The sequence below is a fragment of the Brachycentrus maculatus genome, unplaced genomic scaffold (assembly GCF_059751285.1).
Source record: "Brachycentrus maculatus isolate JH-2025_06_01 unplaced genomic scaffold, ASM5975128v1 h1tg000322l, whole genome shotgun sequence".
Taxonomy (NCBI): Eukaryota; Metazoa; Arthropoda; class Insecta; order Trichoptera; family Brachycentridae; genus Brachycentrus; species Brachycentrus maculatus.
Window position 1 is genome coordinate 993,183 of NW_028281071.1, and position 14,864 is coordinate 1,008,046.

A 14,864-nucleotide genomic window follows, 5' to 3' on the forward strand; every position below is an offset into this window, starting at 1 on the left:
AAATCACAATGGCTCTTACAAATTCACATGTATTATGCGTATAATATACTGGACGGAATTAAGATTACAGTAAAACATTGATTCAACAGCTAAATCGTGAAAAACGGATCTCTTATCATATAAGTCAGTTAAATAAAAGTACGTGAAATCGAAATTCAATGGCAGTTACAGAGTATTTTGGAAATACTTTTAAAAATAACTAACAGCGTAAGTGATTAGCGGCTTTCTCAAACACCTCTTTTCTTATTTTTGGGCAGTCAGGATGGGCAATCAGAACGTTCCTGCTAGCAGCTATTGCTTCAGGATATCTGAAACATCGAGTCATATTCCTTATCATTTGTTTATCACAATAAATAATTTTATAAATGGATGACTTATTGGTGAGATGTAAAGAAGCTTTTTACTGAGCAGAAACTCTTATATTAGTATGTGAGGTCCGAATCCTGGATTATAATCACACACATGAGAAACGCCAGAAAATACCATTTTAATTTTTATTATTAAGCTTATTATTTGACCACATAATTTATTTACCACATTTTATTATTTGACATCTCATCAAAGATGAAGAAGAATATGGAAGTCTGGGCATTAATGCCCAAAATGCCCAGACTTTCATATTCTTCTTCTTTGATGAGATGTCAAAAAATAATATGAAAATAACTCCTGTAATTGGAGATAATCCAGATTTTGTGAACAAGTATTTGGACACACTCAAAATGTTGTAAATAAATTATCTGGTGAAATTATAAGTTTAATAATAAAAATGAAAATGGTATTTTCTGGCGTTTCTCATGTGTGTGATTATAATCCAGGAATTGGACCTCACATACTAATATAAGAGTTTCTGCTTAATAAAAAGCTTCTTTACATCTCACCAATAGATGTCTCTAGTGAAGTTCTAGTGATTCAAGAACATGGTTGACTTATAGTAAAAATTAAACTTGAAAAATATACCACCATGAGAGGTGCATGTTTTTCTTCGTCTTACCATTGTCCCCACTCACTGGTGCATAGGGCATAGCATTCAATTGATACATGAATAAATTATTCCAGCGGGTCAGTAGAAAAATCATTTATGATAATAATAATAAAAACGGTGTTTATGAAATGTGGCTGCAACCTCTTCACGTTTACATGGATGTCTAACAACAAAATATAAAGGTTTTTTTTATTGAAGTACCCATAAAACATGTAAATTCCTCCCTGTTGATCGTTCGTCATAGATGAACTGGTCTACCTTGGGAAATTCAGAGCTTGAAAAAATCTGCAATTTGCGTAAATATAAAAAATACTATTCAATCACATGTACATATGTCTAAGTGACATATGAAAGAAGATAATTTAGAAATGATACTGATGACTTGAAGCAAGAAAATGCTAGGAGAACTTCAACCAATGAAGCCAAATACTACTACTGAATGTTATCCGCATCTAACGGTACATGGAACACTGCATCAAATTGATGCAATGATTTGATCGTTAATTATATAAAGGTAGGGTGATCAGTCTTACGGTTAAGGTACCAGTCTAGGGTAATTTAAATAAATATTAAAGAGGTAAAACAATTAAATTTATTTTTACTCCCTTGGGAATCGAAACCTGAGCCTCCAGCATGGTAACTAAATGCGGTAACCATTGAACGCACATTTTAATTGAACCAATATATATTTATGGAAATAAAATATTCTTCATTATAATTTACAAGAAATTTTTACTATCTAAACTATAAACGGGTGATTGTTGTAAGATTATAAAAATATGAATAAAAGGGTAAATCAATTCCCTACTTACTTCTTAGCTTTCAGTAGATTGTACGCATATTTGTACCCAACAGATGCATTCCCATGACCTCCATATTCCCAGGCATTTTCATAATACTTGGCAGCTTGTTTATATGACTGCTCTTTCTCGGACAGTGCAGCTAAAAGAAGTTTAAAAAAGTTATGATGATAGACTTTACTTGAGATAAAACTGTTAATATCCTTTTTTCTAACCTTTTTCCAACCACATTCCTTCAGGGTATGGACACCTACAATACTTTACTACTACTAACATTTGGAGAAATGTCTATTTGCATACACATTTTTTTATAGCTACATATATGGTACCTACTGACTTCATAAAGGTTGAATGTTTTATATGCAATTTTAATCTTTTGCGTTGATACTTTTTCAATGTTGTTAGGGTAAACTCCAATAAGGTACTAAGTATTTTAACCATTGTCATAAACGTAATCCGATCCCGGCGGCATTAGTTAACTGCCCAGTCGAATTAAAACACATTACCGTCGAATTAAACACACGACACATTACCAGTTTCAAGATTTTTTTCCAATATTTTTGCTCGATATACCCAAGAAGTAGCTAGTTATTAAAGTGAAAATATGTAAGAAAAAATAATAAACTAATATGGTTCTTCATATGATCGAAAGAAAAAAAAACATAAAAAAAACAGTAAAAAGATACAACAATTCCAGATATTCATAATTCAAAGATACAACAAACCCACTAACATGAACAATAAAAAAGTGTAAGTCCCTCTCCAAGCACAAGAGCTTGGTCTCTTTATTGGAGAGAACAACGTAATTAATTTTATGATTGTAAAGTAGAAATGTCTAGAAAATTAATTCAATTAAAAACAAAACTGTATTACATTAATACATTAAAAAAATAATACTTAATCTCGCTATATTCTTGCGCGTAATAACCGACTTCGACTGTATATAAGACATATCCTGTGACAAGATGAACTTCACAGCAGTATGAAGCTTAAGTACTCTCTTATGGTAGAGAAAGTCCAAAAGAAGTTTTTGAGGTATCTCTACATGAGAGAGTACGGCTATTATCCTTGGCTCTACCCGACCCAGTTTCTCCAGGGTATGCTTGGCTACAATAGTTTAGAGACTAGAAGGAATGTGTATTTAAGTACGCATTTTTGATCGATAATCCTGAAATTATCCGGAGCATTGGTCTGTATGTTCCCGATAGTTACCTAAGACAGCGTCGGCATAGATTGTTTCACATTCCTATACACAGGACCAACCTGCCGATGGTTATGCCTGTAGGAAGAGCTAACGCTATGTTGTACAATATCACATTGAATATTGATCTGTTCCATGTGTCCGAAGGAGTTTTCCGAAGCGGGATTCTTCTACACCTTTAAGTCTTCTTGCTTACTTTTACTTTTAATATATACGCTTTGAATATTGCTTGTTATGTATATATTATTTTTTTATTGAATAAATTGAATTGAATGAAAACTGTATAAGTAACTGCAAAAATATGACCACCATCGCACATACCCAGGTACTCATATGCCGGAGCGCAGGACTTGTTGTGACGCAGCGTCTTGTCCAGAAGCTCCTTAGCAGCGTCGGTGTTGCTGCCTCCGGCGCTTATGAGGCAGTCGGCGAGGAGTAGCCAGCACCTCTCCAGCCAGTCTGCCCCTTCAGGAGTCCAAGACGCTCGGGATACTCTCTTTAGGGCGTTCCTGGCCCGCTGCGGTTGTTTCAACACCAGATAACTGAAACAGGAAGACGTGGAATGTTCAAGGTTCCCATATTTATCGTTCATCAAAATTGGTCAACGATGAATATGAGAATTTTGTTTTACTCGACATTGTCAGTAGTGAGATCGCTTACAAAGTATGTCGATATTCATATCAAGGTGTGTCCCAATTTTCGCATAATTTGTCTTGGACTTGAGCTTTGATCTTTCCCTTTCTTCCCTCCCGTCCCTCTTCCAGGTTTTTATATTAAATTAAATATATATGAAATTTTGTAACTGGAATGTTACAAATACCTATTATTTATTACTCATTAATGTACATGTATTTATGTAACTGTTCTGTTAATTTTCAAAAAAAAATTAAAAATTAAAGGACTCTCGGAGGAAGAGAGCGTCTACACTAATGGGCGTCGTTAATGTATTTTGTATGTATTTTGAGTCAAAACTGATCTTGAACACACCGCCAACTAGAAGCAAATATAAGATATTTCAAAATAAAACTTTCATTAATTGATTCAGCAGTCACTTTGTGGTAATATCTATCCATTTTTAATTTATGTTTTACTTGGCAAATACCGCTATTTCTTATAATCTATTGTGACACGTATTTCAATCCATTCCGCATAATTTTTAAAAACATGTGTCACAAAAGATTTTAAGAAATAGTGGTATTTACCAAGTAAAACATAATTTATTTTTTTTCGACTCTTTCAAACTTCAGGGCATTTAAGATTTTATGGTGGTGAAGTTTTGATAAGCATTGAAATATAAATATGACATTAGCAAAGTTTGCTTACGCTGTAGCTAAAGTGACAGCCACACCGACGTCATCGGCTCCTCCTTCCTCGGAAGCTAGTTGGAGCAGGTTCTTGAGGGCGGCTTCAGCAGCAGACTTCTTCCTTCCAGCGAGGGCGAGTCTCGCCTCCAGCAACTTCAGCTCTAAGGCATCAGCCGGATCCTTTGGTCCCTCCTTCTTCAGTTCCCCGAGGAGTCGTTCTGCCATACCCAATGCAAAGGATCGAGTGTCCCTGAATAGGAAAAATATTCTTTGAACTGATATATACTTTAGAACTTCTAACATAAATAATCAGTATAAACAGGGCGGCCAATTCCCTTTTTAACATAGCCGGCTCGAACAGGGGTATTGCAATAATAATAATAATAATAAATTTGGATAACTTATATAGCGCCATTTTCGTAAAATATTACCTCAAGGGCGCTTCACTGTGAATGAATTGGGGAAAATATTATGGTGGAAATGATTTAATCCCCCATATACGAATTTTATTTTTATAACTTTAGTATTACAAGAGCTACTTATTTTTCGTTATCTTAACAATAATATTAAAGAAGAATTTCCATTTTTTATTTTTACATTTTCAAATCGTTAAATGTTTCAAAATATTGTTTTCGTTAAAAAGCGCAGTAAGTCAGTAGGTACTGCAAGTTCTATGTACTTATATATCAGAATGTCAATTTTAATGACATGTTATTTCTTTCACTCTAATAAATGTGGTATTACCACAAGGAGAGAGCGAGACAATTAGATAAATCTGCTTTCGTTTTAAGCCTCCCGCTTATCGGATGGCCGCCACCAATTGGCGCTTGGCGGCGCGCTGAAGAGGACGTGGAATCTATGACTCGAGTTACAAGCTCAGTACTATAATTTTTAGAAATATGAACTGGGATATTTTGATATCTCGCTTCGGATCATGCGGAATTTTTGGATGATCAGCATGGGAAAGGTTAATGTATCAAACTTAAGTATAGTTGTATTTCTTTTATCTTCTCTATCACTTTTATTTTATTTTACCTGTATTCCACATCCTCTGGTGATTCGGAATTGCCCTCGTCGTTGAGCGGTGGTGGCATGGCCTCTCCTCCGGGGGCCAGGCACACCCTGACCACCCCGAGGGCTGCCATGCGCCCCCACGAGCCCCGTGCACTACGAGCCTTCCCCCACTGACGCAAAGCCGCATTTGGGTCGCCACTGTGGCGAGCCTTTAAGCCCAAGCAATAAAGGAATCCTAAACAAATAGATAGAAAGATAGATAATTATACATAATATGTTCAAAGATAGTGTACATATTTTGGAAATGTGTGCCATGTAAAAATCATAATTTTAATCTCTTAAACATTTCGGACAGGTGTTTTTACGCCTGCGGACCGCTGGCGACGGGATTTGATAATTGTGCAAATATAATTTAGACCTTAACAAAGAGATTGGTACATTATACATATTCATATAAAAACATTAAATAATTCCTTCTTTTCTGACTTTGAAATGAGGCGGGGTAGAAGGTAAAAATACCCTTTCCGTCCTTAAGCATCAATCAACCGAATGGGTAGAAATACCCTTCCCGTCCTAAGTGTGTTAACAGTGACAAACCTAACTGAAATATTAACGAAATCTACAAATGCATTTGATGTGATTATAACGTACGTGTGATTATAGATCTAAGAAATAAATATTGAGATTGTGATGGGTTTAGGGCTAAAATGCTGCTAGTTTGAATATTTTGAAAAAAAAAGATTATTTTGAATAGTATTCAAAATAATCATGAAGAGAACAATCCCTTAATAAAGTTATAAAATATGTGACTATGATAATTTTGGGAACTGTCCATACAAATTTAGTTTTTTTAAATGGTCTTTTGATTTATGTAATCAATTTGAAAGATGTTTTTTGGATTTAATATCTTCATTAGATCCATAAAACAATGCCGTAATAAAATGTAAAAGAAATATATGTATATTTTGACATGCTTAAAAATACTTGTTTGTAATGTGCCTCATTTAATTTGTTGTATGAGGTTATAAGCAAAAGCGATTATGATATCCCAGTTGCAATGCTGAAACCTTTTGAATCATTATACATACAAAGTTCGGAAAAGGAGACCATTCATATAGCAAATTTCTGAAATTGGTTATGTTTACCAATCAGCTTAATGGCCGGGTTTTATTAGGAGAAATACTTGATTATTAGCAGAAAACCGACTTTACTAAAGATACCTGGTTCATGTATGTGTCCGGTTTCCAAAACCTTATTAAGAAAGGGAGTCACATCTTCGAGGCTACCCAGTCTTCTCTGGACATCAATCAATCGTTCCAAAGCGGTCCAATATGTGGGTTGGGATGTTAGAAGTTGCTTCAGGTGATAGGCAGCTGTTTCAAAGTCCACCTATTCACACATAAAAGAAAAATAAATACTGATTTAGTTTTTTCCTTAAATTCAGCACCCCAAAAGTCATACATTTTTATTATTCATAATAAAGGCATAATACCTTTCTAAAAGCCAAGTCGGCCATCATAACAGATGCAGCTTCATTTTCTGGATCCGTATTCAATAATATGGAACAAGTTTGTTGACAAAGATCTGCCTCATTTACCTGAAACAGCAAAATATTATTTAATCATTTAAGGGAATTTAATATTGTATATAAATATATATCAAGATATTCATTCAGTTATATTACTCTGCTGCATCTGAAAATTTATTGTAGAATGTAAACTTTGTCATGAATAATACTGTTTAAGAGAATCTATAAAAAAGCCGCACATTATGTATAATGGTAAGGTAAATATATCTTATTGATTCACAACCAATGTAATAAATTTGGGAGTATGCCTTTGCGCCACAAGAGAAAACCAGTTGAAGAACAAAACAACTTAATTTTGAACAAAATAAAAACAAATCTGCTTTTCTTTACATTAAATTAATGAAGTGTGCATGAAATAATATTTTACAAAAATGCACTCCATAAATTATGCATATTATTTAATTTTATATTTTAAACATACATATGATTATTTGACCATAGATACCTGCATATAGAGTTTGGCAAGGGCGAGAAGAACGACGGGGCTTTGAGAATCATACTGTAATGCTTCTTTGTAAGTCTGTATGGCCAAGTCTGTAGATTTGCCAGATGCATAATGCGTAGCCAAAGAAAAACATATTTCCGATAAAATCTTCTTTTCCTCGTCAATATCCTCTATCAAAAATAAAATAAATTAAACACATACAAAATACAAATTTTTGAGTGCGTCCTAATGTTTGTTCACGAATTCCAATGTTTACCGTCATTTTAGGGCGATATGCATATTACGCCTGTCCTATTATTATGCCTGCATCCGTAGTGTAATAATCAGAATGTTTGGCTACCGTTCTGGGGGTCCCGGGTTCGATTCCCAGGGGGGGGTTAAATAAATTGATTTTTTCACTCTAATATTTATTCAATATTACCCTGGACTGGAACCTGAAGCGGAGGGCTAATCACCTTTCCTTCATGTGTTTCAGCGATCAAGATAAAACTACGTTTATGTGATGCAGTGCCCTATGCAGCAAAGGGTGCGTATGAGGGTTTAAAGTTTGAAGAAGATGCATATTTATTGTCATCAAGGCACTACACTACATTGCAGATGTAATATATTTTAAAATAATTTTCTTACATGAATGTGAGATTTAACGTATTTGAGGAAAGGGCAAACTTGTATTTTAAGTCTATTATTTTCCTACAGTTTGCGTTTTTGTGCACGAATTTAATAAAACATAAAATATACATTTACAACATTTTGAGTGTGTCCAAATACTTGTTCACAAAATCTGGATTATCTCCAATTACAGGAGTTATTTTCATATTATTTTTTGACATCTCATCAAAGATGAAGAAGAATATGGAAGTCTGGGCATTTACGGGGCTTACGACCGTCATAGGCTGGTTTAAGTGATCACTTTACACACGTGTAACATTCACCAATTCTACCCATTATTGACAACCACACTACTCAAATTCTTGGAAGTTCTATATATATGAACCAATTTAGAAACCTTGTTCATGAATCGTAAACCCGTAAATGCCCAGACTTCCATATTCTTCTTCATCTTTGATGAGATGTCAAAAAATAATATGAAAATAACTCCTGTAATTGGAGATTATCCAGATTTTGTGAACAAGTATTTGGACACACTCAAAATGTTGTAAATAAATTATCTGGTCAAATTATAAGCTTAATGATAAAAATGAAAATGGTATTTTCTGGCGTTTCTCATGTATGTGATTATAATCCAGGTTTCGGATCTCACATACTAATACAAGAGTTTCTGCTTAATAAAAAGCTTCTTTACATCTCACCAATAGATGTCTCTAGTGAAGTTCTAGTGATTCATGAACAAGGTTTCTAAATTGGTTCATATATATAGAACTTCCAAGAATTTGAGTAGTGTGGTTGTCAATAATGGGTAGAATTGGTGAATGTTACACATGTGTAAAGTGATCACTTAAACCAGCCTATGACGGTCGTAAGCCCCGTAAATGCCCAGACTTCCATATTCTTCTTCATCTTTGATGAGATGTCAAAAAATAATATAAAATATACATATTTAAATAAGTATATTCATCTCCCTTCATTATTCTTATATTCTCCCTTCAGTTAAGTATGGGAGCCAAACTATTGGGCCTAATGTTCTGGGCCCTTTGTGTCATAATTAAGCGGAATTTACTGTATGTCATGATTGTCCCAAGAGATGTCCCTGAATGTCATATCTTAGAGTGTCATAATTACACACAAGATGTCTCTGCATGTTTCAATATAGAAACAATAAAAACACATAATGTTCATTAGTAAAATTAATAGGAAAGTCGTACATTCAACCACGGAAATTTGTCAAGTTAATAATAATGTTAATAATGTCGTAGGCACAGAAAATTTTGACATGTCATAGTTGTTGTAGTTGAAAGAATAATAGGAACTCGCTAATTCTCTTCTTTGTTTGATCAGTCCAAGTTGTATAACAATAAATGTATTTTATAATTAAAAATAAAATTACCGTGTGACTCTAAAATAGCGCGTTTGACTAGTCTTGTTTGATTATCTTTGGCTTCTTTAAGTGTCGAGATAGTCGCACGAGAATTGACATCAGTCAATCCCCTTTGCTCCCTTACATTAGCTAGCAACATTAGGATTTTGCTGAGAAACTTCATAGAAATGTAATCTGATACATTTTGAGAATTCGATTCACGCAGTTCTTTACCGAGCTCTTCTTCCGCATTATCATATTGTTTCAGCTGAAATGAAAATGTGAAAAGATGAGCACTTATACTCTTATTACACAAACAAAAACTTCAACTGTATTTGTAGGCTACTAGTACTATTTTTGTAGGCTTAATTTGCCTGTTATTACAAATATGGATAAAGGTATGATATAAAGGGTCCGCCAAATAACTTTTTTTTTTTGAAAATGCTATAAAAAAAAAACTTCGTAGCTTCGGCTGTGTGGCACGTAGCGCCGTCCTGTTGAAACCAAATGTTGCCAATATCCTCCTCTTCAATTTTTGTGAACAAAAATCCGTTCAACATGGCCCGATAACGATCGCCATTGACTGTAACGGCCACTCCTTGCTCATTTTCAAAGAAAAATGGCCCAATTATGCCTCTGGACCAAAATCCGCACCAAACAGTGACTCGTTTTGGGTGTACCGGCTTTTCAATGTATGCGTGCGGGTTTTCTGTGCCCCAAATACGACAATTTTGCTTGTTTACATACCCGCCAAGATCAAAATGAGCTTCATCCGAAAAGATGATTTTTTTGGCAAAATCGGCATCTTCTGTAAGTCGATCGCAGGCCCACTCAGCGAAGCGAAAACGCATTGGATGGTCAGTTGGCTTCAACTCCTGAACCAATTGGACTTTGTATGGCGTCATACCAAGGTCTTTATGCAAAATTCGTCTCAATGATGTCTCCGAAATGTTCAATTGTTGAGAACGACGGTGAATTGATGTTGATGGCGCTTCACGCACACTTTCTGCCACAACATCGATATTCTCGGGTGTACGCACTGTTTTTGGCTTTTCACGCTTTGGTTTATCGATGAGGATGCCAGTTTCTTTCACTTTTTTCACAAGATAACGAACATACGGAGCTGACGGTGCTTCTCTTCTTCCAAAAACCGTACGCAATTTTCGCACACATTCTGCAACATTACCATGATTTTCAAAGTAATGTCGCAATATTTCCCAGCGTTGTTCAAGCGTATACACAACCATATTCGCTCAGCGGAAGGATAAAACTAATTATCTGTCAAATCAGACATGAGCTAAGTGTAACCATTCACGAAATAAGCACTAGTTGAAAAAAAAAACTTTAGATGGCGGACCCTATAGTAGGTAAACATCTAGAAACCACATTAACCACAGGATCGATATTAGATTTTTTTAGCTGTTTTGACATATCGCTCACTCCTTTCAAGAACGTCATAAATAAAAAATCGTCAATTTTCACTTGTGCATGTTTTTGGAATGCCCAGAAAATGTACTATATCCCAGCAAAAGCGGCATATTTTTAACTTAATATTTACCCGCTACAGGGCAGAAAATGTTGTTTTTGCATTTTGAAGAAAATGTATTATCTAATTATTTTTATAAATAAATTAAATATTTTTCAAATGGAGAAAAAACCTTCAGGTTTTACCTAAAAAGATCTGTTGCACAGTAAAAAGTTCAATAAGTGGCTTGATATTTATTTTGAATACATTGTGTTATATTTTTAAACTTTAAAATCGTTCTCCTGAAAAATCAAGTATTTTGATTTATGACGTTCTTGAAAGGAGTGAGCGATATGTATGTATTAAGTTATTATTCTGGGTTAATATGTTGTGCATCATGTCTAAGCTGAACTCTAAGGGTGAAGACTGACTGGAGTATTTCGTCGTAACGTAACATGTTACGATGCGAGTTTATACATAGTTTCGGATGCTCGCCGCGAGCGATTTTACGACGCTATGTTACGACAAAATGCTCTGGTCAGTCTCCACCTTAATATCGTATGAAGTGTCAATAACAATTGAGAGTGACATACTGAATAAAAGCTCCTCACCTTTATAAAAAGTTTTGCCAAATCAAGTTTTAACTTTTGATTATTTAGTATTCTTATACTATCTTTGTAATGTCTTATTGCCTTTTCATAGTGGTGCATTTTTACTAATGCAATACCCAATTTCTCGACCAGAGCCAAGTCTTGAGGACTCTGTTGTATTGCCTTTTCGTAAGCCTCCACAGCAAGCGTCGGCTCTGAAAAGGGAAAACCAAAATGTTGAGATATGTTGAGAACTCTTTGTAAAATACTTCATCGGGTTTTCTAAAGACATACCGAGGATTGACATGTAAGCATCGCCAAGCATTGTGTGCCCATCAGAACCGGGATGGTTGGCAACTATTTCTCTGAAGCATGTGGCAAACATTGCACGGTCATTTTTCTCTTTCAAGTATATATTAGCCAACTTTGTATGAGCCTAAAAAATATAGATGTTAATGTTTAAGAAAAATATTGCTTGAGATAAGTATGTTAGTATTATATAAATTCAATTATATAAACTATGCAGTCAAATTATAACCAAGCAGAAAGCAAAAAAAATACAATTTCAAACCTGAAGATAGTACGGCTGTCCCGGTTTAATATCAGAAAGCAGTTCGATAGCATGATCTACATCTGATTTTCTAAGAGCCAGATCTGCATTTAAAATCGCAAGTCGTGACTCTTCACTCGTGTATGAAAATTCTTCTATAGCATCCTGTAAAAGTCCAGTAAAATAATTGAAATTTTCAAGGACGGTGATATTTTTGCAATGTCAATTTTTTAATTACCTGCATAGTCTTGGTGGCATCAGCATGTTGTCCGAGTTCTGTATAGACATTGATCAGTTCTAAGTACAGTGTAGCTTTATCCGGGAGACTAAGTTCGGATTCGGCATTCCCTTTAGCTCTCATAGAACCAGGATGTTTAGAGTCTAGTAAATTGATTGCAGAAACAAAACAGGATAGAGCTTCCTTGAATTTCCGTTGGTGCTTAAAAATAACACCATGGAGCAAATGGTAGAGAGGATTGTCTCGGACTTTAAAATTATAACTGAGACAAGCTTCCAAGCTTTGTTGAGCTCTTTCGAACATATGCTGTTGAATGTATATTTGGGAGAGTAACAAATGCGCATTCGCATACGTCTGGTCGATGTTCTCTAATAGATTAGAAATGTTGTTTTGAGATTGAGGGATCTTTCCAAAGAAGAATTGTAGTTTGGCTAGATGATAAACAGCCGACACCAATCCTGGACAAGCCTTTATAACAGCTTCTAGTAAATACAAGCTTCGATTCACAGCAACCGGTAATAGTTCTTCAAAATTAAAAACCAGCGAATCAATAACAACTGAGGGCTTTTTGGGTATAAACTTTATATATTCTTTATTGATTGAAAGTATCAAATCAGGATTCATGGTTTTTAAGGATTCAGCGCCATAAGGAACAGAGAGACTGGTTTTAAGGAGTATGTCGGTTGCATCATTCAAAAGATTCATTGCTTTTTCCGGTATTTTTTCTAACTTAGCTGTCATGAACAGCAACAAAGGATCTTTTTTGCTACTGCCCATTAATTCGTTCAACAACTCAATTTGCTGTTCTATTTGTTCCGTGAAGCCGCTTTCACTCATTTGACATAATGTGAGTCCACAAAGAGCTTCGATGGAATTATCGTCCACCTTAGTAGCAGATTTGAAGAAGTGATTCGCATCGGCAATTTTACCTTGCATGTAACACTGATACCCTAATTCAGTCAGGTATTTTGTATTCAACGGATTGAGTTCCGCTGCGTGTTTAGAAAACCTGTAAACTTGTGTCAAAATGGTATTAGACCTTCCGCACACTCTCGAAAATAATTGTGAAGCATCGTGAAATAAATAAGAATTCTTAGATTCTTTTTTCTCTAAAATATCATAATATTTGTTAAGCAAATCGGCGGCTTCTATGCAATCTCCCTTTTTGCATAAAATCACCAATATTTTGTATTTCAAAGTGGAGAGGTTTTCATCATTAGTTGTTAAAACTTGGTTACTGATGTCTAAAACACGATCCCAGTTATAAAGTGAAAGCTCATTTTTTATTTTTTCAATGAACGCAATTTCGGATTTGGGATTCTGATCAATTATTTTATCCAATAAACTGATTGCTTCCGAGTGCTCTTTTTGTAAATATTTTAGTTTTGCTAGACCCAGTTTGGCGGCAAAATTTTCTATAACATGAGCAGCCTCAAAATATTCAGCAATTTTGTATGAAGGATTGATTTCATTTTTAGACATTTCTATCCAGCCTTTCAATATTGTGATTTGAGAATTAGATGGATCCATTTTAAAAGCTTTTGTTATGAAGTCAGAGGCCTTTTCAAATCTTTCGGTGAACAAAAGAAATGCAGCGGCGTGGTAAAGGGATAAACTCGAAGCATTCTTCCTTCGTTCCTTGAGACGAACTTCGAGGTGTTCAATAGCTTCCCGGTCAATAGTCGAACACTTTTTATGCGCATGAATTGAGCACATTATTGCAGCGAGCGCTACATCTTCGTGGGATTGAAGTACATTTAACTCTCGGATTCCCTCGAGATATCTGCCATTGAAGATAAGAGCAAATCCACTTAGCATTAAATATGTCGGTTCATCGGGATACTTTTTAAGACATTCCTTGATAATATCTTGGAATTTGCCAAAGTATTTTTCCTTACAGTAATAAAATAGTTCACCATTCGCAGAATCCATCTCCATTTTGAAATTTGATCACACAAATTTCAGGATAATGTTGAATCATTACGTTTTACTTCCTTATCAATTATAGTTGTTATTTTTTATACACCTATTTTTAAGCTTTCCTTATATGACGTGCTGTTTATAATAATTTAATAACATAAATGACTTGAATCACAATTTAGGATAGCGTCACTGTTGTTATTATATGTGCTGCCATAAATGTTTCGTGTGGTTACCAAAGTTATATACTAGTGGTTACTATGGTAACGCTAATTTTGAAGTTTCAAAAAAATAGATAAGGCTATTGCACACGGGTAATTTTTTGTTTTACAGTTTTTAGATTCGGAATTCGGCATGGAGTACAGTAAACCCCCCTATAACATTAAGATAGGTACCGCGTTATCGGAGGGAACATTATAAGGAGTTAATGTTTAAAATGGTATTTTTACTTTTCAACAAGTGGAAATCACTATTATGATTCATTTTCATTATTTTTTATTAAAAAAGAGAAATATTTGTGTTTTTATTATTAACACAAAATTTTCAATATCATACTATTTCTGTGAGCCTAAGCGGCTCATTATAAGAAATAAGTATCAAATTGTGGTAGAGTGGGTTCGAACCGAGAAACTCTGACTTAAAGAGTCCGCGACAGCTAACCACGGGACCACAACCCGACACATAAAAAACTTATGGCCCCTATAACATTCTCTCAGATAACAAGGGACCGATCTCATCGTTGTAGGGGGGCTTACTGTATTATCACTCAGAGTTAGTTAAGAATATCTACAT

The 14,864-nt window shown here is 34.8% G+C and overlaps 1 protein-coding gene across 1 annotated transcript; it reads right to left on the bottom strand.

Moving 5' to 3' along the window:
* Nucleotides 1-63: 63 nt before the first annotated feature.
* Nucleotides 64-14,316, bottom strand: LOC148304411 (tetratricopeptide repeat protein 21B-like). Its single transcript, XM_088268401.1, has 13 exons — nt 12,153-14,316; nt 11,936-12,079; nt 11,659-11,800; nt 11,386-11,579; nt 9,340-9,577; nt 7,335-7,504; nt 6,794-6,898; nt 6,522-6,690; nt 5,323-5,536; nt 4,307-4,537; nt 3,305-3,525; nt 1,795-1,924; nt 64-308 (listed from the first exon to the last, which is right to left on the bottom strand). The coding sequence occupies exons 1-13, from the start codon at nt 14,088-14,090 to the stop codon at nt 200-202; spliced, it is 4,005 nt and encodes a 1,334-aa protein (XP_088124527.1). The 5' UTR covers nt 14,091-14,316; the 3' UTR covers nt 64-199.
* Between the last annotated feature and the right edge of the window lie 548 nt (nt 14,317-14,864).

Coding starts and splice junctions, on each gene's coding strand:
- LOC148304411 (XM_088268401.1), bottom strand. CDS start 14,090: ATGGAGATGGATTCTGCGAATGGTGAACTATTTTATTACTGTAAGGAA. Junction 7,505..9,339: donor CGCTATTTTAGAGTCACACG/GTAATTTTATTT, acceptor TATTTTTGATAG/AGGATATTGACGAGGAAAAG. Junction 3,526..4,306: donor GCTGTCACTTTAGCTACAGC/GTAAGCAAACTT, acceptor TTCCTGTTTCAG/TTATCTGGTGTTGAAACAAC.